Here is a 25,427-nt window from a genome sequence, read left to right on the forward strand (position 1 = left end):
GATCCTTTGAAGACACTGGAGAAGATGCCGTTGAAGAAGGGAGAACAGATTGAATAAACCTATGAACACGGTTAAAGTCATTCCGTCATGTGTCTAAAATGGTGCATTTCACCTACTACCATACCACAGCTCTAACAGCACAGCTCAGTCTAGTCCTGGGTGAGGCTCTGTGATTTGGGCTGGGCTGGCTCTTGCCAGACAGTCAGATCTTAGCAGTTGCTTCTGCTTTCTCCCTGCCCTTCATCCTTCCCTCAGGACCACTCACAGATTTCTCAGAGCAGTATCTCCAGCATAGGTCCAGTGGCCCAAACACACCAATCTTCGAGATGTCTCTCTCAGAACCAGTACAATGTCACCTCTGTCTTGCATTAGGCATAAAACCAGATGCTTCTACAGGCAGGATACTGGGCCTGGCCTCTGTACAGAGAATGTCTGCCAAGTCACAGGGCAACTGCGTGCATGAATGGCAGAGAAATAATGTGGCCTACCACAATGGAAGATAAAAAAAATTATAAATGAGTGTTGTTTTGAAATTATAATTTTTTTGAAATGTAGCATTATTTTTTCTGCCAAGAAAAACAAATTTTTCCAACTTTCAAATGGATTTTTAAAGTCCATAATGTGTCAAAACAAAGAATTCTATGCAAATTATCAGAATTTTCTATAATTTTTCTCCAAACACCTGTCAGAAAAGTTCTTTGAGAAAATATATGGTGGCATATTTGTCTTGTGATAAGTAAAGTATATCTGTCCACAGGATAAGCCAGAATATTAGGACTGGAAATTTGCAAGAAACAGATAAAATGGATAAAAAATAAAAGGCTAAAAGGTCCGTAAGTGGGCCTACAATTCCAGAGAGCGTGGAAGGCAGCACCATTGACCTCACTACCATCTGTGAAGTTTCATCACGGGAAAGAGAAAACTCCTGAGGTACATCTGGCTGAGTGTCATTTCTAACCCCGCAATCTTACAAACTTTTGATGCCCTGTAAACCAAGTAACATAAAAATCCTATGCAAAGTTTAAAGTATCAAATAAATGAGTATTTCAAACAATTTCAAAGACACTTCAGGCAAGGATCTTCACTGTGACTTTCAGCTGCAAAGCCCCTTTACTCTAGAAAACAGAACAGTTAAAAGTTATGGGTGTGAGTTTTAGCTCTTTGGTAGTTAGTTTCTTCCCTGGTAGTAAGAAAAGCACTGTCATTAGGCACAGGTACCAACTGATCCATGGTTTTCAGCATCAGCTCTGGTCTACGAAAGGCAACTGAGCTCATTGCAAGGACTTAGATCAAGTTGCAGAGTGGATTCTGTTGCCAAGGCCAGACCTGGTAGGACATGTAGGTGAAATGTGAGGGAGGGCCATTCCCCCAAAGAACAAAGAAGTGTAATTCTTGCTCACTAAGTGTGAAAAACAAGCGCATTTGGAAGAAAATACTGTGTGTCAAACATCTTTAAAATTCATCCAATCCTTAAAATCATCTCTATGAGACAGGTGTATCTGGAACATCAGTCAGTGCTCTTAACTGCTGAGCCATCTCTCTCCTCTCAAAAGGGAGTTAATTTCCCCACCCCCAGATGCTATGATGTTAAAAAGGTAGACAGACCTGAGACTTGAACCCAAATACCTTGACTCCAGGCAGTTTGGTATACCATAGCAAGAAATAGGAAGATGGCTAACAAATGTGACAGATCTTATAGGTATAAAAACTTTCTCTTCCAGAATATTGGTATACCAAAGCCAAGTTGCTTAGGAATATTAGTGTGTGACTCTGTTCAATAAACACATACTCAAGACCTTAGAGTTCCATCAGATGGATTCAACAAAACATTAACAGCGGTTCCCCCAGCGAGGGAGCTAAGACACTAAGAATAAAAATCTCGTATCATATCCAAGTTATAATTTTAACATGTTGTAAAGAACCCATCAAGGTGAAATGCCTAGCTAGTCAACACTATATAGCTATTCAACATTCAACATGATAATCTAAAATTGATTCTGGGTCATTCCTGTCTTGTAGTTTTGTTAGCTCAAGGAAATGAGGGGAAAAACAACTCGTCTTAGACGTCTCAGTTAAGGAGGTGGTGACAAAAGTCTAAAGCAGTGTGGGCAAGACTTTTCAAAATTTCCTAATTAATGACTCGTAGACAGACACATCTCCCTCCATTCCATGTAACCTATACAATATTAAAACTACGTCTGTAGATTAGAACCTGGGGTGTAGGACGTCTTTGTTTTCAACCAACAGTTTCTACAATAAAACACAGCAACACGATTGATGTCTCCCATGATTCTCACTTGCTTTCCTCATCTGGTTCCTATCAAGTGACCAACCACCAGCAAGCTTGGAAGGAGATTTTATTTTTTTTCTACATGCTCAACCATACTGCAGAGAATCATTTATCATATTTTATACTTTCTATAACTGATATCATAAAACAAATCTGTAGTGGTTATTTGTTCCACCTGTGGCCTTGGAGTACCAGCCCCTAGGGTGTGGCCTCTTGGCTAGCTTAAGATCTGAGGAACACATACTCTTGCACTCTTTGGTGGTGAAGACCGAGTCAGGTGGTGTGAAGCATCGTGAGACCAGTTCTCAGCCTTCCAGAGACTCTGTGACTGAATTTGCCCTATCCTGTATCAGTCAGTTGTTTCACCATACAATCCACTAACAAACAGTCCCTTTCTCAGTAGTCTGTGGTGATATTGTGTTCCCCAATATATTGTGCACCTTAATAAACTTACCTGGGGTCAGAGAACAGAACAGCCGCTAGATACACATTGAGGCCAGAAAATGGTGGCACACACACCTTTAATCCTAGCATTCTGGAGGCAGAGATCCATCCAGAACTCTGTGAGTTCAAAGCCACATTGGAAACTGCCAGGCATGGTGACACACGACTTTAATCCCAGGAAGTGATGGCAGGAAGGAGAAAGGTATATAAGGTGTGAGAACCAGGAACTACAATCTGTTAAGCTTTGAGGCTTTTGAGCAGCAGTTCAGCTGAGATCCATTCGGATGAGGACTCAAGAGGCTTCCAGTTTGAGGAAACGAGATCAGCTGAGGAATTGGTGAGGCGAGGTTAGCTGTGGCTGGTTCTGTTTCTCTGATCTTTCAGCATTCATCCCAATACTTGGCTCTGGGCTTGTTTTTATTAGTAAAACCTTTTAAGATTTGTGCTACAGTAATCCATGGGTTTCCTGCATTATCTGGCACCCAATGTGGGGTACAAACCCATGACCCTGAGATTGAGTCTCATGCTCTACCAACTGAGCTAGTCCACCTACACCCATTTTGTTCTACGACTTTCTTTTTTCACATGGTTTTTTGCTGCATTTGTGCTAACCCAGGACTCTAGCTTGACTGAGTATTGTATATGAATGAGAATTGTATCATGAATATACCCCAGTGTGGAACATAGATAAAGATGTATTCAAGGCTGTCACATCTTGCTAAGGTCTCCTTTACATGTTGAATAATTTGAGGATATAGGCAAGGGACCTCTGATTTGTGGAACACTTCCTAGCAACAGCCACACATCTCCCCATTGCTGTTTCTTGTTTTTGATGCTGACTACTTTGGACCTTGCAGTTTTGCTGATATGGTAACCTATGTATTTCCTACTTACTGTCTACTACGTCTCCGATTAGCAATGAAAAAGTATTTTCCATGTTTTCTAGGCTTTAGGATTTCCTCATCCTGTTAACAAATTAACACCTTTACATATCTTAAACAAGTTATTAAATGTGCCTTATTTGCCTTCATGGTACTTACATACATTTCACATCCTAAAGGTTTGAGATTCATTATATCTTTTATGACAGCACCATGTATTTTAAACTAGTTTTCACATGCTACAGTCTGAAAGCACAAATTACGTTCTAAGTTTTTAAATGTTACTTTAAAAGCTTTCAGTCTGACACAAACCCATTGATGATACAGCTTGAAGTAGAGACCATGCTTTACTCAAGCAGACAATTGTACAAACACTAATTTTCAAAAGCCTGCTCCTTTCTTCTACTGGTTTAAAATGATAGAACCTGACTATCTGTGCAGACGGTTCTCATTCCAAGCTTGACACAAGGGAACAGCAGCAGCAGGAGGAACCAGGCTAAGTACTTTATGTGTTGGCGTCAGAATATCAGGGCTTAACTTTTCCCCGAGAAGCCTGGTAACTGGAAGGAAGTACTATGATGTGCATGCTAATGGTGGACAGAAACATGCTCATCAGGGCTGGGGAGATGGCTCAGCGGTTGAGAGCACTGGCTGCTCTTCAGATGACAGGGATTCAATTCCCAGCACCCATCTGGCCGCTCACTACTGTCTGTAACACCAGTTCCAGCGGACATGATGCCTTTTTTTTTTTTTTGCCTCCACAGGCACTGCACACACAGGGTGCACAGGCAGACAGGCAGGCAAAACACCCATACACATAAAAATTTTTAAAAATGCATTCTCTTCAGGTATGTTATTCAAATATGCCAGTTAATACAAACCACACTGGAAACAGCAGACTTCAAATATATAACTTGCTTTTATTAAATGGAAAAAGAATTCATGTTTGTCAAAATGGCAGATATTCCAGTAGCTTTAGTAAGAGTCAAAACAGCGACAGGCTGTTTCAACACTTTCTGGAATAAATGAGCAATTAAATTCATAAAGAAATCCAGGACACCAACGTGCTCTAGACCCTAGGATCACTGTAAGCCAACACATCAATCACTGTTTCCCTGAACCAGTTTGGCTTTCAGGAAAATATATATTATTATTTAGACAATTAGAGTCTGAGCTACATAAATGACTAATTTAGCATTTTATTTTAATTAAATCAGGATTTTGGAAACTTCGAACTAGTCTTTAAAGTTTTGAATACGGACACAAACTAGCCCCTATTCTCCCTACATACCAAATGTGAAATAACTGTCATAATATATCAACATTTTCACAGGAATATTTTAAGACTTCTGGCATTAGAAAATATGTAATATCTGTGTAACAACATAATTATATACAGAAAACATCTTAAAGTCTCCTTGTGCAATTTAACTACCAAAGGTTAAAGTGTTATATATTTAAAAAATACTATTATTATTTTCTATTGATCTGGCACTCATTTGTAATTAAAAGAATGCACAAAATAAGTCTCACAATAAGTGATTCTTCAATAAAAATAAATGAACATTATTTATTTGATTTACTAGTTTTCCGTATATTTCAGCAAAAAGACTTTATTATAATTTATGTTTCTAATTACAGCCTAATGCGGAGGCAGTAAATGTTAGTATGTGCTTGCCTGCTTCTCTGTCATACAATATATTCATAAATCTCAATTTATACCTTTGTTTTATGGTACACAGTATGTCCATAAATAAAAGAAAAAAATCAATAAGCTGTGATTATTCACTGTGGGGAAAAAAAAAACAAGGCATTTATACCTTGTTTAAAGTTTCTAAAGCAGCAATATTTAGTTATGACAAAAAGACCAAACACTATTATAAATTATAAATTCTAGTCATTTTTCTTTTGGCATTAGATCCATAACACAAATGCTTATTCTTGAACAGAGTTATATATTAATGTACATCTGAATATATAGTTGCCAATATTCCTTGCAGGCAGGAAGCTGGTCAGTGAAGTGTGTCACGGCAGGGTGATGTTAGTGACTGTCCTGGGTATCAGAGGACATGGCATAGCTGAGTCCTGACTTCCCATTCACAGAGATTGTATTTGATGGAACAGTAACCTAAGAGGAAGAAACACATTTTGTTCCCATCAGTTTTTAGAAAATGGGACAGCTGTCTAATTTTTAACAACTATCACATTATAACTTCTGCTTAACTGAAAATGTTAGCATTCAGCATTTATCACTCAATGATTTACAAATAATTAAGAATAAATGTTCATTCTATCATGAAATGGAAAACGAGAGACTTGTTATTTCCACAACAAACAAGTTAAATAACCCATCAACATATCTTAGTCTTTATTACTAAGCCAACATAAAAGACAAGAGCACAAACAGACTGCAGGCCAAGCTGTCACAGCGCAGTTTTAGCTAGATGAATCCTGCCTTCCCAAAAGGGCTTTGAGAAAAATGGGAAAACTAAAGTGAATTTTTGCAAAATTTAACAATTTTGTACTAATATCAGAAAGTAGTTTGAAATCCTCCTCTTACCTACTCCATATATATATATAAAACAAAAGCATCAACCACCAAAACTGGGTCTTTAAGAATTCTTTCATGATAAAGGGTTACAGCCAACTGTCAAGCCTGTGACTATCATGCCTAGAACAGAATGAGGGAAGGGCTTTACAGGAAGTTTCAATCAATAAACACTCAACCTTCAAAACCCAGTGGTTGAGTGTTCCATTTACAAAGCACTAGAGGAAAAAAAAATATTTAAGACAGTCGAGCAGCATGGTGTATACCTGCCATCCAAGCACTTGGGACACTGAGGCAGGAGAGTTCCAGGTCAGTATTTGATGCAGAGTTAGATACACACACACACACACACACACACACACACACACACACACACACACACACTCCCAAAAAACTGAAGTTTTCCAAATGCCTTGGAATTCTTAGTTGTTTTTAGAAAGACTTAGAAGAATGTAAAGAAAAAAATATGGATCATGAATAGTAAATACATACAAACATATATACATATATATGTCACGTGTAAAATACAACAAAATATCACAAGAATACAATAAAATGTTATAATATTACATTGTAGTTTGAGCAGCAAAAATTTATAGACAAGAATTGCCATCTTCGAGTAAGGACTGACAGAAATAACTACAGATCCCGTCACTAGACTAAGGTATAGAACAAATCTGTTTTGTTTGTACTTCAGTTGCTTCTTTTCATTAAATGAAGATTTGGTTCTCTGTGGTAATGAGTTTCCTGGGGGGGCTTAATCAACTCAAGATGCAGGGGAGCAGATCGAACTACACACCTGAAACTACATCTAAGAAGAGTTGTCACCAAGGCAACTGCTTAGTAGTCATGCGGGCTACTTTCCAGTACAATCAGAAAGCCACAAGTAATGACTTTTCACTAGAACTTTAATCTTAAAGCCTCTCTATGTGAGAGAATTATCTTTGTAATTCATTTTCTATTAATTAGAGTTCTCAAAATCCTTCTGTAAAAAGGTTTATTTTATTTATTTTTTACTTAGACGTATGTGTGTGTCGGGGTGGGTGTGTATGTGATCTATGTGTGTGCTTATGGAGGCCAGAAGAAGTTATCAGATCCCCCCGGAGGTAGAGTTATGAGCCTTTGTGAGCTGCCAGGCATGGGTGCTAGACACTGTACTCTGGTCCTCCAGAAGAGCATCAAGAGCTCTCAATCACTGAGCCCCATTCATGATTCTTTATAAGACACAAAGCATTCACAAAACTATAGTGATGGCTCTCAATATTCACCAGAAGGAACTGCAAAACTTAAAAACAAAACTGGTAACCAATACATGGTCTGAACAGACGGCTCTCAAAAGGAGAAATACAAATAACCTATAACTGTTTTTAAAATGTTCAAAAACCCTAGCCATCAGAGCAATTAAAACTACTTTGAGATTCTCTTATCCTAGACAGAATGGCCACAAAAACTAGTAAAGCCAGTGTGGAATCAACATACAGGTTTCACAAAAAAAAAAAGAAAAGAAAAAACCAACCAAACAAACAAACAAAAACATAAAACAAAAAACTAAAAAGAGAACATATGACCCAGCTATACTATAGCTCACCCGGAGATATTCTCAAATGACTCCATATCCTACTTCAGGGACTCTTGCCCTGTTTACACTACCCTTTTCCCAATGGTGAGGCAATGAATCTGCCTAGATCTAGTTCATCAATAGATGAAGAGATAGTGAAAATGTGGTATAAATACACAAAGGAATTTTATTCAGCAATTTAAAAAAATCAGAATTATGAAATTTGCAGAATAATGGTTAGAACTGGAAAATACCATGCTAAGCAAAGAGAGGCCCAAAGAAACACATACAGCATATGATCTCACGCACATGTACCCCTAGCTTCTAACGGCTAACTATGGATATCTAGGTGTACTGGCTACTTTTCTGACATCTGGACACAAACTGTGTCATTTAGGAAGAAGGAACTTCAGTGAAGAAAATGCTTCCCTTAGATTGGGCCAGAGGCAAGTCTGGGTGGCATTTTCTTAATTAATGACTGATGCGGCAGGGCCTAGCCCACTGTGGAAGGCGTCATCCCTGGGCAGTGGGCCGTGGGTTATATAAGAAAACAGGCTAAGCAAGCCTTGGGGAGAGAGTCAATAAGCAATGTTCCTCCACCATTTCAGTGCCCGCCCTGAATTCCTGCCTTGGCTTCCCCTGATGATGATGGGCTGTAACCTAAGACAAATAAACCCTTTCCTCCCCGTGATGCTTTTGGTCATGGTCTTTAAACAGCAAAGAAACCTAAGTAGGATACCAGGTGAACAAATATGGATAAAGACCAGGAGACTAGTAAGGGGCAATGTGCCTGGGGGGGGGGGTGATACTTCAAGGGAGGGGGATGGGGAAACCGAGAACAAAATGAAAGAGGGTAGAAAGTGGGGTGAAACGCAAGGGTGGGAGATCAAAGCAGACAAAGGAGAAGTCAGGGGAGAGTCAACTAAAATGTAACATGTGTGAAAAAAACTCATGCAGAAACCAACCGAGTATTTGGGAAGCTAATTTTAAAAAGTCAAATACTGTATCATCTTAAATACTGCAGATCTACCGAAGCTTCAGAGATACAAATTTATGAATTGTGTCCAGAAGATTCCACTGTACAAACCGGATTTGCTAATACACTAACAACATATTCTGGAAGGTTACATGGCAGATGCAATTATTTACAATTTGATAGCACTTTGAGAGGTTGGGGCAGAGGGATTATGAATGCAAGACTAGCCTGAGCTGCAAGAGATAGATCAGACCCTGTATCAAAAAAATAAAAATAAACAAAGAGAGATTACCTTAAAAGAGAAAAAACATATTTCTTTGATATTTCAAAATATATTAATAGATATCATTAGTATACTTGTCTATGAATATATGAACTCTGGGATCAGAGATCCCATCTATTGGATCCCACGTCATATCAAAGCTTCTTTTGATTCCTGTCACAGTCTAGTGCTAAAGAATATTTCTTAGGTGAGATGCAACTTTTCAGAAACACCCAGACACCAAAACATTATTTGACTTGAACTTCGATAATTAACTTACAGTAGAATTACTTTTTAAAAAACTATTTATTTTTATTTTATGTGCATTCTCAGTGTCCACATAAGCCAGAGAAAAGCATCTGATATGCTGGAACTGGAGTTACAAGCAGTTGGGAGTGGCCACATGGGCACTGTGAATGGAACCTGAGTTCTCTGCAAGAACAGACAGTACTCCTAACTTCTGAGACATGTCTCCAGACCCACAATAAAGTTCCTTTGTAAAAACTAACATTTAAGACCTTATTGATATGCCTGTTGGTTATCTACCCTTGATGTTTAAAGAATTTTCATGAATAGTCACAAAATTTGAACTGTGGCTATGAAATACAACACTAGTTTTTTTTTTTTTTTTTACAGAAAACATATTTAGAAATAACTGTCAACCTGTGATCCTTTGTTTAAAATCAAACCAAAAAATAGAATAAAAAGCAAAAGCAAGCTAATTAAATAACATAAGCTAGTAGAGTCTGTAAAAGGTTTCCACAGACTTTCTGTTCCTTCCATACTTCTGGTCAAAGATAAATTTTACATTCTGAGACAATGTACGATATGAAATATAAAACATAAATTTACTCTAGACTCTATTTTTAAAAGCTGTATCTATTTGTAACAATGTAGTGACCCGATTTTCAGTAATTTAGGGACAACACGAAGCACCCAAAGGCCTTGTGTCACAGTTGACCAACAATATTGGATAATTGAAACTTCATGCTCTATGAACAATTTGCTGATTCACAGATAAATCTGAACACTGAACACAATTTTAAAATACTGTGCTAGGCTAATTAAAGCTTTGTATGAAGATAAACTAGTCTCCATGGCTACCTGTGCGGTGCATGGGAGTAAAGTGTGGAAAAGCCCCAGAGAAGCATGAAAAGATCACAGTACATTCACACAACAGACATGAACACAATGTCCTGATGCAAAACAGCTATTCTAATGGAGGTTAGCTGCTCCAAAAGGAACCAGAGCCATGGCCAGGTTCATACCTGGAACTAAACTGAACACTTTGAGTTCAAAGACATAGGTAAACATGGAGCCAGCTACCCTTTCCATATTCCGATTTTGTCTGGCCTGAGCTTGTGCAGAAATTGTATATGCTGTCACAGCCATTGCTGAGTTCATATGAGCTACAAGGTATGCCCACTGGTCAAATAGTGGAATGGATGTTGTGGTGTAACCAACCACTTGATTGGATTTCAGGCCTGCTCCACAAGGTGAAACCCATACCCGAAACAGTTATTGGAACTCACAAACTTCTGGCTAGACATGTCAAAGACCCTAGGAGAAAACCTGTCACTAGTATTCTGCTAAACAGACATAGTATTACACCAACTCCTGATGATTATCCTTCTACTCCTAGATTAGCGCATTTCTCATGAGGATCCAAGAAGCTTCTTTTTGCAGTAGATGGCAATTTACACAGAGACTCATGACTGGTCAAGATTAATAGAACAGAAGACCACAAAATGTTCATCCCTAAATGGGACATCTATATCACAACTCCTCCTCCCAAGGCTCAGGGAACTATGGGGAAGAGAAAGCTGGAAGATTGAAAGAGTCAGAAGTAGTGGATGGCTACAAGAAAACCGTTTCCTGAACACATCACATCAGTTGCATGAGGTCCCACCTTTATCTGAGAAACCATTGGCAACTGACAGCTACTGGCAAAGGGAAAGCCAGCTTTAAGGGTGTGAGTCTGTGCTAGGTTAACCACACTTCTGGAGTTAGCCCAGCACCCAAGAGTACATGGGCAGCACAAGTTGGACTTGGTGGGTTTTTTTGTTTGTTTGTTGTTTGTTTTTTAAATAGAAGACACAGAATTGGGTAAGGAATGAGAAGTCGATCTGGGAAGAATGGGGCGAGGGAATGAACAGAATCAAAATGCCTCATATGAAAGTCTCCAAGGAGCAATGCAAAAGCTTTCTAAGTGAGGCTATGAAGTTGGGAGGGAGGAAGATGGGGAAGAGTGAAAGGGTGGTAGTGGCGGATGGACGTCATCAACATACATTGTATCAATGTATGAAACTATCAAAGAACATTTAAAAAGACATTCCAGTAAGACGGTCTAGTCTTCGAAAACATTACTGTTTTTATTTTTAGAGGTAGAGTTATATTTATTTGGAACATCACAAAAGATATGACAGGAGCACTGTTACATGTAAGTCTTGGTCTACAAAACAATTTTTAAGAATATGTACAAGAGCTGAAACGCTGGCCATTGGGTTTAGAGATTGTGAACATGACCAGCTCCTTTAACTACGTTTAGTGAAATAAAATAGATTATGTATGAAATGTTCATTAAAAGCCTTAGGAGTTGGCACTCTACAGGCTGCAAGCTGTTAATAACCTCCTACTCAATGAGATAAAGTTTTATACTCAATAGAATCTAAAGTAATGAGTTTTAAATAGGATGCAATTATAGGCGCATCATTTAGGCCCCCTGTCTGTTGGTTCTGATCCAGCTCTTTCTGTAAGCCGTGAGAGTTTACTATGTGAAAGCCATGCCAAATCAGGCCCAGGAATCCACCAGTATCCAGCTGCTGGCTTCAAACACATTTGCAGTTCAATGCACAGGATTGTGCAATGAGTACACAGGAACTGGTTAGTATATGCACGTGCTCACGCCTGAAGCATTGTGTTTAATTCCTGTGCAGGCACTGGCCTCTCCTGTGGACACAATGCAACACTGCTTTTCAGGCCCAAGCTATATAGAAGGCAATGGCTTGACTTATTCATCTTTCTGCCCTCTGTGTCTAGTAAAATATCTGTGCCTTAAATTTATTAAATTTAGGAATCTTAGATTGGTGGTAATTGGCTTGAAACTCATATGTAACTTCCTGGATAAAGAACAGAAAATATTTCATTAATAAGACTAGGTTATTTACTGACACTAGCATATTTTCCCCTTGACAAAGAAATTTGTGAGAACTGATAAAATAATAATTTCAGTATTTAAATCCATATGGACTTTCCTGGTACTTATATATAAAATCTACAAAGTTCAGATCTGTCCTCTGAATTATTCCTTCATGTTTCTATCATTTTTGAAACCACTTAATATGTGTTTTGCTTCAGTGCTTGCTCAGAAGGGTGTGCCAAGTCTTCTGGAACAGCAGTAACACACGCACTCACTCATGCACTCACTCACGCACGCACGCATGCACGCACGCACGCACCCACGCAGACTAACTGCCTTGAAAGCTCTTCATGGCAAAGGCTGGTATGGTTGGAACACCTAAGACACTGGTCCCTTCTGTTTTTCAGCACTTCTCTCCCTTTGCAGCTTTAATTTCTTGGAACTCAAAGTTCCACTCCAGTAGTCTCTTAGCCCTTCTTTAAACAGCTTCTAATGTGGTTATCAAAGGAGGCCACAACATGGAATACACAGTCAGTCAGTGGGGCTTCTCACTGCACAACCGAGCAGCATCCGTGGCAATGGTTGGCCAACTTGCCCATGCTCTCCCAGGGGAGGAAGGTGGAGAGGCCAGACTCGCCTGTGACACTCACATTCTGTCTAGAGGAATCGTACCTCTGTCTCATTGCTATCCCTCCTACAGCTAAGCAAAGGGGACGGGATGGATCCTTATGAACAAGGCTCTGGATGAGCTTTCTACATTCTCTAGCTTCCTTTCTACTTTTTATAACTGAAATTACTTTTTGGAATTGTCCCTAAAGCCCGGTACACACAACAGTTACTTGGACCACTGAGAGATGACTGCGAATATAAACGTTCCCACTTATAAAAGTCTACCTTTTCTGGGGGAAAAAAAAGGCGGGGGGGGGGGGCTTCAAGAGAATCTTTCTTACTGTGCTAACATAAGTTTTTAAAATAAGAGTCAAGGCTAGCTTTTTACTTATACAACAATGAATACAGTCATATTTTGAACCTGGCCCACACAGTGGGAAAAAAAAACAAACCTGATGTGTTTTTATGAATGTGTAAGACTCTGAAATCCTTCAGTCTATACCTCAAAAATGACTCCTGGAATAAAAGAATAATTCCTGGCATGTCTTTCCTGTTCATATTTGAATGTTAGAAGAAACACCCCTGCCCCTCGCTCAAGTATTAGTTTAACAAGATTGAAAACAAACCCACTGCCCCCCATCTGACAGAGGAAAGCTTACTCTCTTCAACTTGGAAGCAGCCTCTCCAGAACGGATTGCGGTCAGCAAACTCTGCCGGACCTGCTCTGGGTCAGAGCTTTGCAATGTTAAAGAACTCTGTCTCATAAGGGTGAATGGTGGGCCATCAGCTGGACTCAGCATCTGAGAACTCTGTTCATTCTGTAGAGGTTTATTTTGCTATGAGAAATAAATGCAAGATATTTTTATGAATTCCAAGAGAAGAAAGGCCTATTTGACAAAACATACTATCAATTGCTCTCTAAAAACCACCACTTGCCATGCTAATGACACAGTTTTTCCTGTACCTCCACCCTTCACTCAGTTATCTAGGTCAGTAGAGCCCAGATGGAAGATGACCTATGTACCTTCCTTTCTCAGCTTAGGAAGCTGTGGAAGAAAAATTGCTACCTCTTTTTGCTTCATGAATAAATAAAGTGGCAATTTTACTGTGTGTAAATCAAAGAACACTGATATTGCCAACACATAGAACTAGCTACCAGAGCCAAAACTCATGACAAAAAAAATCCCACAAACTGAAAAATAACCTATTTTCATGGTTCTAACATATTCAGGCAAATGTACAAGGCAGTTGAATACTGACTACTTTATACTTTAGAATCTAGTATACCATTGAACAAAGGAATATTGATGCCTCTACTACCCTTAACTGCCCGAGTTTTTGTTTCTAGAAGCAACAAGAAGTATGGGCTGACTAGGATTTTTTCCCCATTAGACTGAAAATAAATGTTAAGAACTTCCAAACTAAATAATCAGAAATTTAATTAAACCTCTTAAGAACAAATATTTAGTAACTGATGTAACTAGGAAGTGTTACATCAAGGAATCTTAAAAATGTCTTTTACTAATTGTCAAATTCATATCTTTACTTTTTAAATGAACTAAAAAAGGTTGAAGTGGTGACTCAAACTGTTTCATCTAAGTTAAGCTTCTATTATTTAGGAACAGTGATACATTTCAGGGAAAAGGCAGGCTTCACCCCTAAGTCAAGAATTCATCTCTATATCACACATCACTTCCTGATGCTAGGTTAAACTAGTAAACATGAATGTCAAGTGTATGAGGAGATATTCTTTGAGATAAATATTGCCTCAACATTATAGAGAAATGTTTACTTGGCATCAGGGTCACTGTCTTCACTTAGTCTAGGAATATTTGAAAAAGTTGTATAAAATGCTCCTGGAGCTGTCATACATGAAAGTATTCTTTAAACACTACCAGAGCAGAGTACACAACGTAGTTTTTTAATGACTACCTGTGGATTCCCACAAATCACACTGTGAATGTCATCATCTCCTTCGACTATTTTATGTGAATCCAGAAAGCAAGATGCTTAGTTGACAAATCAAGTCAATAAGACGTTTTTATAATTACCATGGTTGGATGGTATTTTGATCTACACGTATATAATGGTAACTAACAAAATGGATACTTAAGAAAGCTACATTTTAAAGCCATTTTCATTTTAAGTAAGTTATATGTGAAACATCTGGTAAGCTGAGGTAGAATACATGTGATGGGAAATGTACAACTGAGACACTCTGGGCCCCTTCAGTCTTTGATACCATTTGCTTCAAATAATTAAAATTTTCTGGCTACTACATAGTGCTATAAAAGTGAATGAAAAATAAAGTAAACCATAATATCCAAGACAGTTAAAAAATAGCAAAGCACAGGAAAATAGTCACTGCCCTACACTCAGCAATTATACATGTGTATGAATAAAAAATTGTAAAATATTTGCTAATGATACAATTACATAACAATGACCTTATAACTGTATCTTATTGAATTGTAATTCTCAGAATAAAGAATGTAGATCCTTAAATATATCCAGTCTTTTCCCAAAGATATTAATTCAGAATTAAACAATACACAAATGTACGAAAGTATTGGTATAAAATGGGCTGTCCCCTACTTTAACCAAGTCGTACTGGAATCGGATTATTTATACTGGAAAAGTTAAGGCTTACCTTATCAACATCATCATGTTGGGGAACCACTGCGGACTTATTTATTGCGAATGCCTTTCCATCCTCTGTGTCAGCTGCAGGCTGGGCAGAGAGGCCCTCACTGGATGATTCTGGACGTGCCTTACTGAATGACTGTGACCTTTTTACCACAGCAAGGGCAAAGGGTGAGGGGCCAGAAATGGAGTATGGTCGTGGGGCCCCAAATGTTTTCAAGGTCTTCAGGTTTAGTGATGCTCCCTGACTACCAGGAAGAGCCACAGGCTTGGGAGCTACAGGAGGAGGAGAGGTCTCAGCAGGAAGAGCCACAGGCTTGGGAGCTACAGGGGGAGGAGAGGTCTCAGCAGGAAGAGCCACAGGCTTGGGAGCTACAGGAGGAGGAGAGGTCTCAGCAGGAAGAGCCACAGGCTTGGGAGCTGTAGGAGGAGGAGAGGTCTCAGCAGGAAGAACCACAGGCTTGGGAGCTACAGGGGGAGGAGAGGTCTCTGCAGGAAGAGCCACAGGCTTGGGAGCTACAGGAGGAGGAGGAGAGGTCTCAGCAGGAAGAGCCACAGGCTTGGGAGCTACAGGGGGAGGAGAGGTCTCAGCAGGCTTCCGGGTGATTACATCATCATCAGTTTTTGAAATATTGGGCAGCGGAGCAGAATGAGTCCTTTCGCTTAAGGGAGAGAGAATCTGCTCTGGAGGGAGCCTTGGGTCCCTCTGCACCTCTTTGATTGTCGGTTCCTTGGGGGCAGGCCCGGGGGCAGTGTGGACACTCTTAGCAGCTGCAGAAGTCACATAGTGGCCTGATGCTCTCTTCTGCATCTGCAGAAAAAATGAACTTGGTTTGGCCTGGGGATTTGAAGCTCTAGATCTGAATTTTGACTCCAAAATATTGTTTATATCTTCCAAATTTGGTGCAAAAGGAATACTGCCAGTGTCCATAGTCATTCTGGGAGGTTTTGGAGGGTTCACCTCCCCACCAACGGGGGAGCTCACAGTCCTGTGCAAATGACGTTCTGTTCCTAAGCTGGGCTTTGGTTTAAGGTCAGGCTGTGGCTCCTGTGAGCCTTTGGAAGTAACAAGGGCTTCTGTTTGCATGGCTGTTTCTGTCATATTCTCAAGCATGTGCTTCTGCCCCACAGCGTGCACCTTTTGTTCATCTTTATTCCCCGCTGTTTCTGACCCCCAGTCCTTCACTATTTCCAGGGACTTGGGAGGCACTATTTTGTAAGTAGTCATTCCGATTTTAGGTATATACTCTCTTGTAATTTCATTTGAAGGTTTTGGCTTGGGATTGTAGTCCTGTTTATAAAGTGGAAAATTCTTTAGGTAAGAAGCAGCTGGATTCTTATCACTTCCGTCTACAGGAGACAAAGGGTCATCGTTCCCATATGCACAAGCCGCATCTTTCATGGGGAGTCTATCTTGCACGTGTGTTGGGGTGCCCTGACTCCTGAATGCTTTTGAGGCATTTACAGAATCTTGGAGACTTGAGGAGGAGTGCTGAGTTGATCTGCTGCTGTTTAAAGTCTGCACACTCTCATCAACCCTGAGGTCAGATGAATTACGGTCTTCATGATGCCCATCAATACTGCTGCAGGCAGGAGTGGCCTGAATTGCTGCGTCTTGCATTTTTGTCTTTTCTACACTTGGCTGATTCAGTTTTTGATCTGGTCCTGATGGTGCTGTTAGATGGTTTTCCCTAGAACTTTTATCATGATCCGTTCTACATGCAGCAAAGCCTGACAATCCATCAGCTTGCAGGTCCACGGCTTTCTCTGGGGTTTCTATGGCGTTTTCTGTTTTCCCTAGTCTGTCTTTCACATAATCTGTGTTTGTGGCACAGACGGCAATTTCATTTTCAACTATTGAGAGAAAGAAATACCATCAAGAATATATGTTAAAATGGAAGAGAATTCAATTTTTCAGAGTGTGTCACCCAATCTATAACTGGTTGACTTGAGTGCTACATACCATTTTCAGCTTTTTAACTATACAAAGGCAAGTCATGGGACACAGAATATAGTATAGGCTGTTTCTAATGGAAAATAATCAAGTGTAAAACTATTTGTACAGATCTCCAATAAGCAACTCTAATTTACTGGTGTCAAAACTCTGAATTTCAGGCGCTGTATTTTCAGTGAGTTGACTTATTAATCACTTTCTATTTCTTATCAACATGTCACAATTATTCCCAAAGACGGTCAAGAAGACAGCCTAGACCCACCACTGAATTCATCAGCTGCCCACCCCCATTCATATCTAATGACGTCACCGACTGTCTATGAATGGCTGCAACATTTCCCAAGGAATGCCAATATGGGAGAAAGTAACTACTGAATTACCCTTCTTCTCCTCCCTCTATTCGAAACTAACACTGATTTCTACAATGGGACAAAATGGTGGTTTAGATAACTGTATACAATGAAAAGAAAATTTTAATAAAATACCTTATGGATAATAGAAACTAATTTTTAAAATTACCTATAAATTGAGCAAGGCTACTACAAAGTACATGTAGATGACAGAAAATATTACTGAGATATACTTGCAACTAACCCAGCACTAACCTGATGTCAAAATTTTACTGATGTGACTATCAAATTTTAAAAACAGGAAGTAACTGATTGATTTTTAGATAGCTTCACTATTTAACCAGACTGTTTGTCTCAGCCTTCTGAGTACTGACATTACAGCCATATGTCAGCTGCCAAGTTTAAGGAAGAGCTCTGAAGACTGGGACCTACCTGTGTGATAGATACCAACCCTCTGTGTTGAAAGCACTGTATACAAATCCTAGCACTGCAAAGTAAATAAGTAAATTGACTCCCAAACGAAAGTAGTTATAAAATTCATGATTTTCAATAACAACACTATTGCCACAATAGTGTATGCAGCAAAAATCAGAACCAAGAAGAGTTTTAGAACATTTTAATAGAGTACCAGAGAAAAGTACTCTCGAGAATGGAAAAAAATGAATCAGATGTAAATAATTCACATTAGCTATAAAATTCTGTACTATATACAGGGTAAACACACACATACACACATACAAAAAACTACCATCATCAGCACCAGCATCAACAATATTGGAATTATCGATTTCCTAATAACAACAACGACACTAGAACTATCCATTTCCTTCCAAATAAGAATTCTATGGCCCTGTGTTTTTTTTCTATGACCATTAAAAATGTTTCGCCAGGTGGTGGTGGCGCACACCTTTAATCCCAGCACTCGGGAGGCAGAGCCAGGTGGATCTCTGTGAGTTCGAGGCCAGCCTGGGCTACCAAGTGAGTTCCAGGAAAGGTGCAAAGCTACACAGAGAAACCCTGTCTCGAAAAACCAAAAAAAAAAAAAAAAATTGTTTCACTTAACATAGATTGGACCATAAACATTCATAAGCCTTCCTTCTCATTCCCTTAAAATGTGTTATCACATGTTCCTTGAATTCTCTCCTGTGCATTATTCTGTTTTGAAGTTCAATCCTATGTAGATATGTGAAGTGTGCCTTGGTATTTTGTAATGAGCTATACAGGTTTCACGAAGTCATAGATTCGGTTCCCTGATCCAACACTGTGTGACTTGGCTGGGAAGTCAGGAATTCTGCAGCACGTGGCTTGCAGTCATCAAATAAGAAAGTTAACAGAGAAGAAGGGTGTGAACAGGAACTGAATGGCCGAAGTAGATGGAAACAGTGTGCTATACAAGGACAGCACGACCCTACGCCAGTTGGCAGAAGCAAATCAATTACATCATGAGCAAAATAAGAAGCTGCCTTAATTTGAGTGTAAGAATGGGGAAATGGTGGCCAGTGATATTGCACAATTATGTGGCTTGAAAATCAAGAAGGCAAGTTTCATCCAAAGTGTGGCAATTTGAGTATGAAGTAAAAGCATGCACTAGGGAACTGAGAGGAACTCGGGTCACAGATAGATGTACAGAGGACACAACCTGAAGACGTGAGGTTTAAGTCAGACAGCATCAAAGGGTGGAACACCACCACGAGGCACAGCCAGGACAGCTAAGAGCCCACTGCGGAACCATACTGTCCATGTTCAAATCCTAGGTCCACCACTGACTAATTGTGAGAGAGTATCTTCATGGCTTACCCTTCAGTGATAGGACACTAAGAGCAATGTTCCTATAATACTCACAAATGAGACAGATATTAAATGAGTCAATGCACAAAAGAACTGATTCTGTATGTTTTAAGAATAGCCCTTGGTTCGTCACAGTCTATGACAGTGTTCGCCATTCGTGTCTGTAACACTCACCGCTCTCTTGGTTTGGGCTCGATGTCTCCAAGTCCCTTAGACTGTTGGATACTGTGTCTTCACTGCTTATGTCACACACAACAGGATGATGTGGCCCTCTGGAAGACATGACATTGTATGTGATGTGCGGAGGTTGTTCAAATACACCATGAAAAAAAAAAAGCAGGCAATACATTTTTTCAAAGACAGATGGACTGAAATAATTATCCTTTCCTGCCAAATATTAAAACATTAATAGCAAACTAAAATATAACAGGAAATGCTGCTATGAAACATTAGCTTCAGTATACTTGTCCTACTGCAAAGGAAGATGTAAGAGGCTTGGTAAAATGGACACTCTTCCAAATGAATGTCCGTACTTGGTTGTTAGGAGCTATTTTTCTCTTAATGAGAAAAGGAAACAAAATGGAATGTTTCAGTCTCGCATCTGGCAAAGTCAACTGCAGAAATCAGGATGTGAATTGACCTCACAGATTTTCTTTTTCTGGTGACAAAAGAGTTTAATTTGGAGACAATCCCATGCAAATTAGGTAAGCCTCTAATGAAGAAAGCTTATTTTGCTTGTTTGGTTTCATCTTTAGTCACAGTATTGCATTCCAAACATAGTATTAGTAGACTAGAGGAGTTAACAATTCCTGCATCAGATGGACAGTGCTGCTTCCACCTCAGACTTGACTGTAAACAATGCTGGTGGCTTAATTTACTTCCAATTTCCAGAGCATTTTCACAGTCCAGGTAGTGAAAATCCTCAGATGCATTTGTTACGAAGTGAAAACTCAATGATTTATTTGGGTCAAACAGATAATAGACAAAAATGTATGAACAAACGGAAACTTTTATTTTTGAGTCACATAAATAAACTGTATTTGATGGCTATCTGACATCAGGATGCTACAACTCTTGAACTAGGCTTCATTTGAACACAATTATATGTAGCTTGCCACTTTATTAATAACCATTTTACAAGGACAGTATGAGAGTTAGGATCTAAGCAAAATGGCCGACTACAGCTAAGTTTACAGTATTGGTTTTCTCTAAAAACAACAGCATTAACCAAACAAACCACCACCACCACTTATGGCCTAGAAACTACTACTTACTGTCCCTCTGTGTTTCTGCCTTCTTGGCTTTTTCCCTTGGAGCTTGGAGAGGCCTCTCCATCACTGAGGCCGAGGGCTGAGTCAGGATCATTCTCCATCAATACCGAAGGGAGGTCAGGTGACTTCACAGACCTGCCTTCTGCCTGATCTTTAGATGACTCGCCCAGCTCTTCCTTTTCGTCTATCTCTTCAAGACTGTAATCAGAGCTTACACCAGCTACAAAGAAACACAGACACAATTCTAAATGTTAATTGGCCCTGTTCATCCTAAGCCATCTAGCAAGAAGGTTGTTTTGTTTTTGGTTTTGTTTTTTTTATAATAATAATAATTAGTTAGCATCTTTTGGTTTTTCAAGACAGGGTTTCTCTGTGTAGTTTTGGTGCCTGCCTGGAACTCACTCTTTATCCCAGGTTGGCCTCGAACTCACAGAGATCTGCCTGGCTCTGCCTCCCGAGTGCTGGGATTAAAGGCGTGCACCACCACCGCCCGGCTAGTTAGCATCTTAAAATGTGGTTCCAAATTAATAGTGAAATGCTTTTTCTAATGGTAAATCGTCATCAAGCAGATCATCTCACATTCATATTATTCTAGAACCATGTTCTACCACTCTGGGCTTTAGTCACAGGTTAATCTTATAAATGTCATATAATTGCATTTAGGAATGAATACCTTTGATTGGGTAACTTTAGAGTCATGTAATAATAATGTGAATTAAACAAATTACCAAGTTAAAATTCAAATTAATAGAACATGAGATTCTTGTACTGTCTACTAACATGCCCGTAGACTGTCTCAGTAGGTACAGCATTGACTGCAACTGAGAATACCTGGTTCTCCTTTGGAAATATGGATGCTCACATACATTCTGCTACTAAATTAGAATCCTATGGTATGGGGCCAAGAACTGTGAAGATTCTTTAGGTGTTTCTAAGGTGCAACCTATATTAAGAGCCAACTTATCTAACTGCTTAATGTAATTTTTTTTAATAAAGGAAAACAAAGATTACACACTGCAAATTAATTTTTATTCTCACTCAAGATTTTTTTTCTCTTCTTAGATATGATATACTAACCCTTGACTTTACTACATACTGAACTATGTTTGCAGCAGTTTTATATTTTTCCCAGTAAATTTCCCAGATTTGCCTTGAATATTCTCTGTAGCCCAGGGAGGCTTAGACATGCAATCCTCCTGCCTCAACTTCCTGAGTAGCTAGAATTACAAATCTGAGGCAGCAGTTTTTGTTGCTATTTTGTGTGTGTTTGTTTGTTTCATTTAATTTTCCCTTTGTTGTTAAGGTAGAGTCTTGTGTTTCCCAGGCTGGCCTCAAATTCTTGTAACCCTGAGTGCTGGGAAATAGAGGTGCAATCCATGCCTAGCTGAAGCGACTTTCTCTGACACTTTTTCTTGTGTTCCAGAAAGTGTAACATATACACACAAGCATGTATCCATGTTCACAGCCTTTTCTCTTTTTGTTCATTTAAAATGGAGTATGTTATACTCCATGTTTTAAACAGTGCCCCACCCACCCACCCACCCACCCACTTACTATAGTTAATTCTTATCCCATATTGGTATGAATGTGTGTGCATACATATCTTTTGAACAGTTTTGGATAATGTTTCATTCTACAAGAATGTCTTGCTATCATTTCTTACTACCAACAACCAATGGCAGCAGGGTAAAACAGGGGACATTCCAGCAGCTAAGTGCTCACCAACGTTAACTGTGAAAGTTGAACTATCCACGAGGCTCAGGACTTTTGCTTAAACAAATTCAACATTTCCACTGACTTCACAGCCTCTGAACGAAGTCTAATTGTACCTGGGGAGAGGGCAGTAAGGTCACAAACCACTGCTACAGTGTCAGACCATCCATAAACTATAACAGGTTTAATTTTAGTTTTAGACAGGAAAAGTGTGTTAACTTCTGATCTTTGAAAAATATGAGCCGGGAGTGGTGCCATACACCTTTAATCCTAGCACTTAAGGGGACAGGCAAGGCTCTATGAGTTCAAGACCAGCCTGGTCTATGAGTCCAAGACAGCCACATCTATATAGAGGCTCTCTATATATGTCTCTAAAAAAAAAAAAAAAAAAAAAAAAAAAAGGTAGGAAGGAAGAAAGAAAAAGAAGAAATGAAGGGAAGGAAAGGAAAAAGAAACACTGAGTGGGTGGGTCATGATTTTGTACAACACTAGCACCTGGGAAGGCTGATGCAGGAGAATGATGTCTCCTAAGAATTTTAGGCTAACGTGAGCAACACAGCAAGACCTTTTTCAAACAAAACAAAACAAAAAATAACACACAATGAAAACCTCAGAACAAAACAAAATCAATGCCAGGCATGCTGCACACGCCTTTAATCCCAGCATTCAGGAGGCAGAGGCAGGTGGATCTCTATGCGCTTCTGGCCAGCCTGGTCAGAAGTAAGTTCCAGGCCAGCTCGACCTACAGACCTTGTCTCGAAAGAAAGAAAGAAGAAAGGAAGGAAGGAAGGAAGGAAGGAAGGAAGGAAGGAAGGAAGGAAGGAAGGAAGGAAGGAAGGAAGGAAGGAAGGAAAAAAGAGAAAGAAAGAGAGAGAGAGAAAGAAAGAAAGAAAGAAAGGAAGGAAGGAAGGAAGGAAGGAAGGAAGGAAGGAAGGAAGGAAGGAAGGAAGGAAGAAAGAAAAAGAGAAAGAAAGGAAGAAAGAAAGAAAGGAAGAAAGAAAGAAAAAAGCACTAGTGGTTAGTACTACTGATTATTTCCTGTATAAAAATGTGATTACTTAACAAAAAATTTTAAGAAATTTGAATTTAAATAAATTTGAAACATAAAAATGAAACACAACTAATACTTCAAAGAATGTGTCCACTGCATTTGAATTGTAAAGCTATTAAACTTAACATCTAAATATGTCTTTAGATACCATGTTTTTTCCTGGTTCTCATCAAAATGGAAAAATTGCTTGATAGATACTGTGCCTTTGGTAAAATATAGCTCTGTTAAATCAGTCCTAAACACACTTCTCTTTCTAGTCAGCACTGCATTGTATGGACGAGTTAAAACTTAACTATTTTACAGTTTAGAAATATTTGGGTATTTTCCCCCTTTGAGGCAATTGCCATGATGGAATCTGTAACACCGCAGGCTTCGTATGTATTTGGACTTTCATTTTTCTTGAAAAATGCCCATGGGCAATGCTTGTTGAGTCATATGAGAGATGAGTGTGTACATTTCACTTTAAATACCCTGCCAAGAGCTAAACGATGGCACAGTAGGAGATCCCTGCCCCCTTAGCATGAAGACCACCCCCCCAAAAATTCTCAAACTGTTTGACAAAGTCCTCGGACAAGTTTGCATTCTCACAAGGAGCACGTGACAGCATACTAATTTTAGGCAGCTAAGTTGAAATGATAAAGGGCTTTTTTGAGTCATTAAAAAAAATGAGTCAATTCATGAGGAGATTCAAGTTTTATATAATTATAACATTGTGCTATCTTAATCACAAAATAATCCTACTTCCAAAAGAGAAAAGGCATCTGAGAATAACATTAGAGAAAATAAGCCACATAGCTAACAAAGAGACAGCTCAATAAAGAATACTTGGAAATAGTCTCTTATATGGTCATTGAAAATGATAAAGTTCAAGCAGCCCTTCAGAATAGTTAGGAAACCAAACACAAGTGAAAGTGATCCTCAGGGCCACTGAGTGACTCCCCTCCTCTTTGCCCTGCTTATTTAGATGGTTAAGGAAAACCACACATTTCAAACTGGGAGAAAGGGAGAGACGCTTATTTACTTATAAAACACTTTAGAGACTGTCAAAAGTCATCTGAGCTACACTCAATGGTATCTTCCTCTGCGTATTCCAAAGCCACAGCCAGTTAAGGCCTGAGCACCTACATGTCAAGGACGCTGCTACAGCCGCCTCTGGAGTCCCAGGGCCCTCAGAGAGCGAGAGTTCATCCTCCGGCATGGGCACAGCGCGCCGTTCCTGGCTTAGGAACCCGGGGCCAGGGGAGCCGGCTGCCAAAGAAGCAGAGTCTGTGGAAATGGCACTTAGACAAGAGAGTTAACACAAAGCAAGCAGACATCAAGATGCAGTGGGAAGTCAGTGCTGTTAGCTCCCATTGGCCCACGGAATAGCTCTGGAAAGGTAAAGCGAGACTCAGATATGGGACAAGGTCTGAGTAGCATGTCCCATCTTTCCTAAACTTCAAAAATCTTCTAATTCCACTATATATTTTATATTGACAACAGTATCTGATAAATTTCCTGTGTGGAATGAGATGGTGCTCTTGAGACTGTTCTAAGAAAAAAAAAGCACTACTACTTATCTTAAATCATAAACAGGAGATACTTTTATGACTTAAAATCCCAAATTCCTAAAGTCATACCTTTAGTCACCTCCATGCTAATGTACTAAGACTAAGACATTTTTAACATATTTTTTTCCTTCTTGAAGGTTAGCCTGGTACTATGGAGCCTCCTGTCTCAGCCTCCCAAGTGCTGAAATTATGGATATGCACCACTACACCCAGCTCATATTTCTCCTTCAAAAGCGACTAGGTAGTTAGTACTGAAATATTAAAAACAGATCGAACTCTTTTATTATTTTTTTAACTTCAGAATCCATAGTGTGAGCTATGTTGTGCAAGGTATTTGCATGTGAACAAAATTCATCGTTAGAATGCTGAATTCATATTGGAAGCAGCTGCTGAAAGAGAC

General features: G+C 39.3%; 1 protein-coding gene across 7 annotated transcripts in view; it reads right to left on the reverse strand.

Annotated features, from left to right (window-relative positions):
- Window positions 1–4,515: 4,515 nt before the first annotated feature.
- Cobll1 (cordon-bleu WH2 repeat protein like 1) overlaps window positions 4,516–25,427 on the reverse strand; it is a 156,576-nt gene continuing 135,664 nt past the window's right edge. For 2 of the 7 annotated variants that reach the window (XM_076569571.1, XM_076569570.1), the window contains 6 exons: window positions 24,603–24,725; window positions 20,717–20,933; window positions 19,617–19,714; window positions 15,358–17,204; window positions 13,367–13,543; window positions 4,516–5,743 (listed from right to left, as the gene is read on the reverse strand). In XM_076569571.1, coding sequence (XP_076425686.1) covers window positions 5,657–5,743; window positions 13,367–13,543; window positions 15,358–17,204; window positions 19,617–19,714; window positions 20,717–20,933; window positions 24,603–24,725 — 2,549 coding nt within the window. In that variant the 3' untranslated portion in view covers window positions 4,516–5,656. The remainder of the gene's footprint in view (window positions 5,744–13,366; window positions 13,544–15,357; window positions 17,205–19,616; window positions 19,715–20,716; window positions 20,934–24,602; window positions 24,726–25,427) is intronic. The other 5 variants (XM_076569576.1, XM_076569574.1, XM_076569577.1 and 2 more) reach the window with 4 other exon arrangements.

The sequence above is a fragment of the Peromyscus maniculatus genome, chromosome 4, assembly GCF_049852395.1.
Source record: "Peromyscus maniculatus bairdii isolate BWxNUB_F1_BW_parent chromosome 4, HU_Pman_BW_mat_3.1, whole genome shotgun sequence".
Taxonomy (NCBI): Eukaryota; Metazoa; Chordata; class Mammalia; order Rodentia; family Cricetidae; genus Peromyscus; species Peromyscus maniculatus.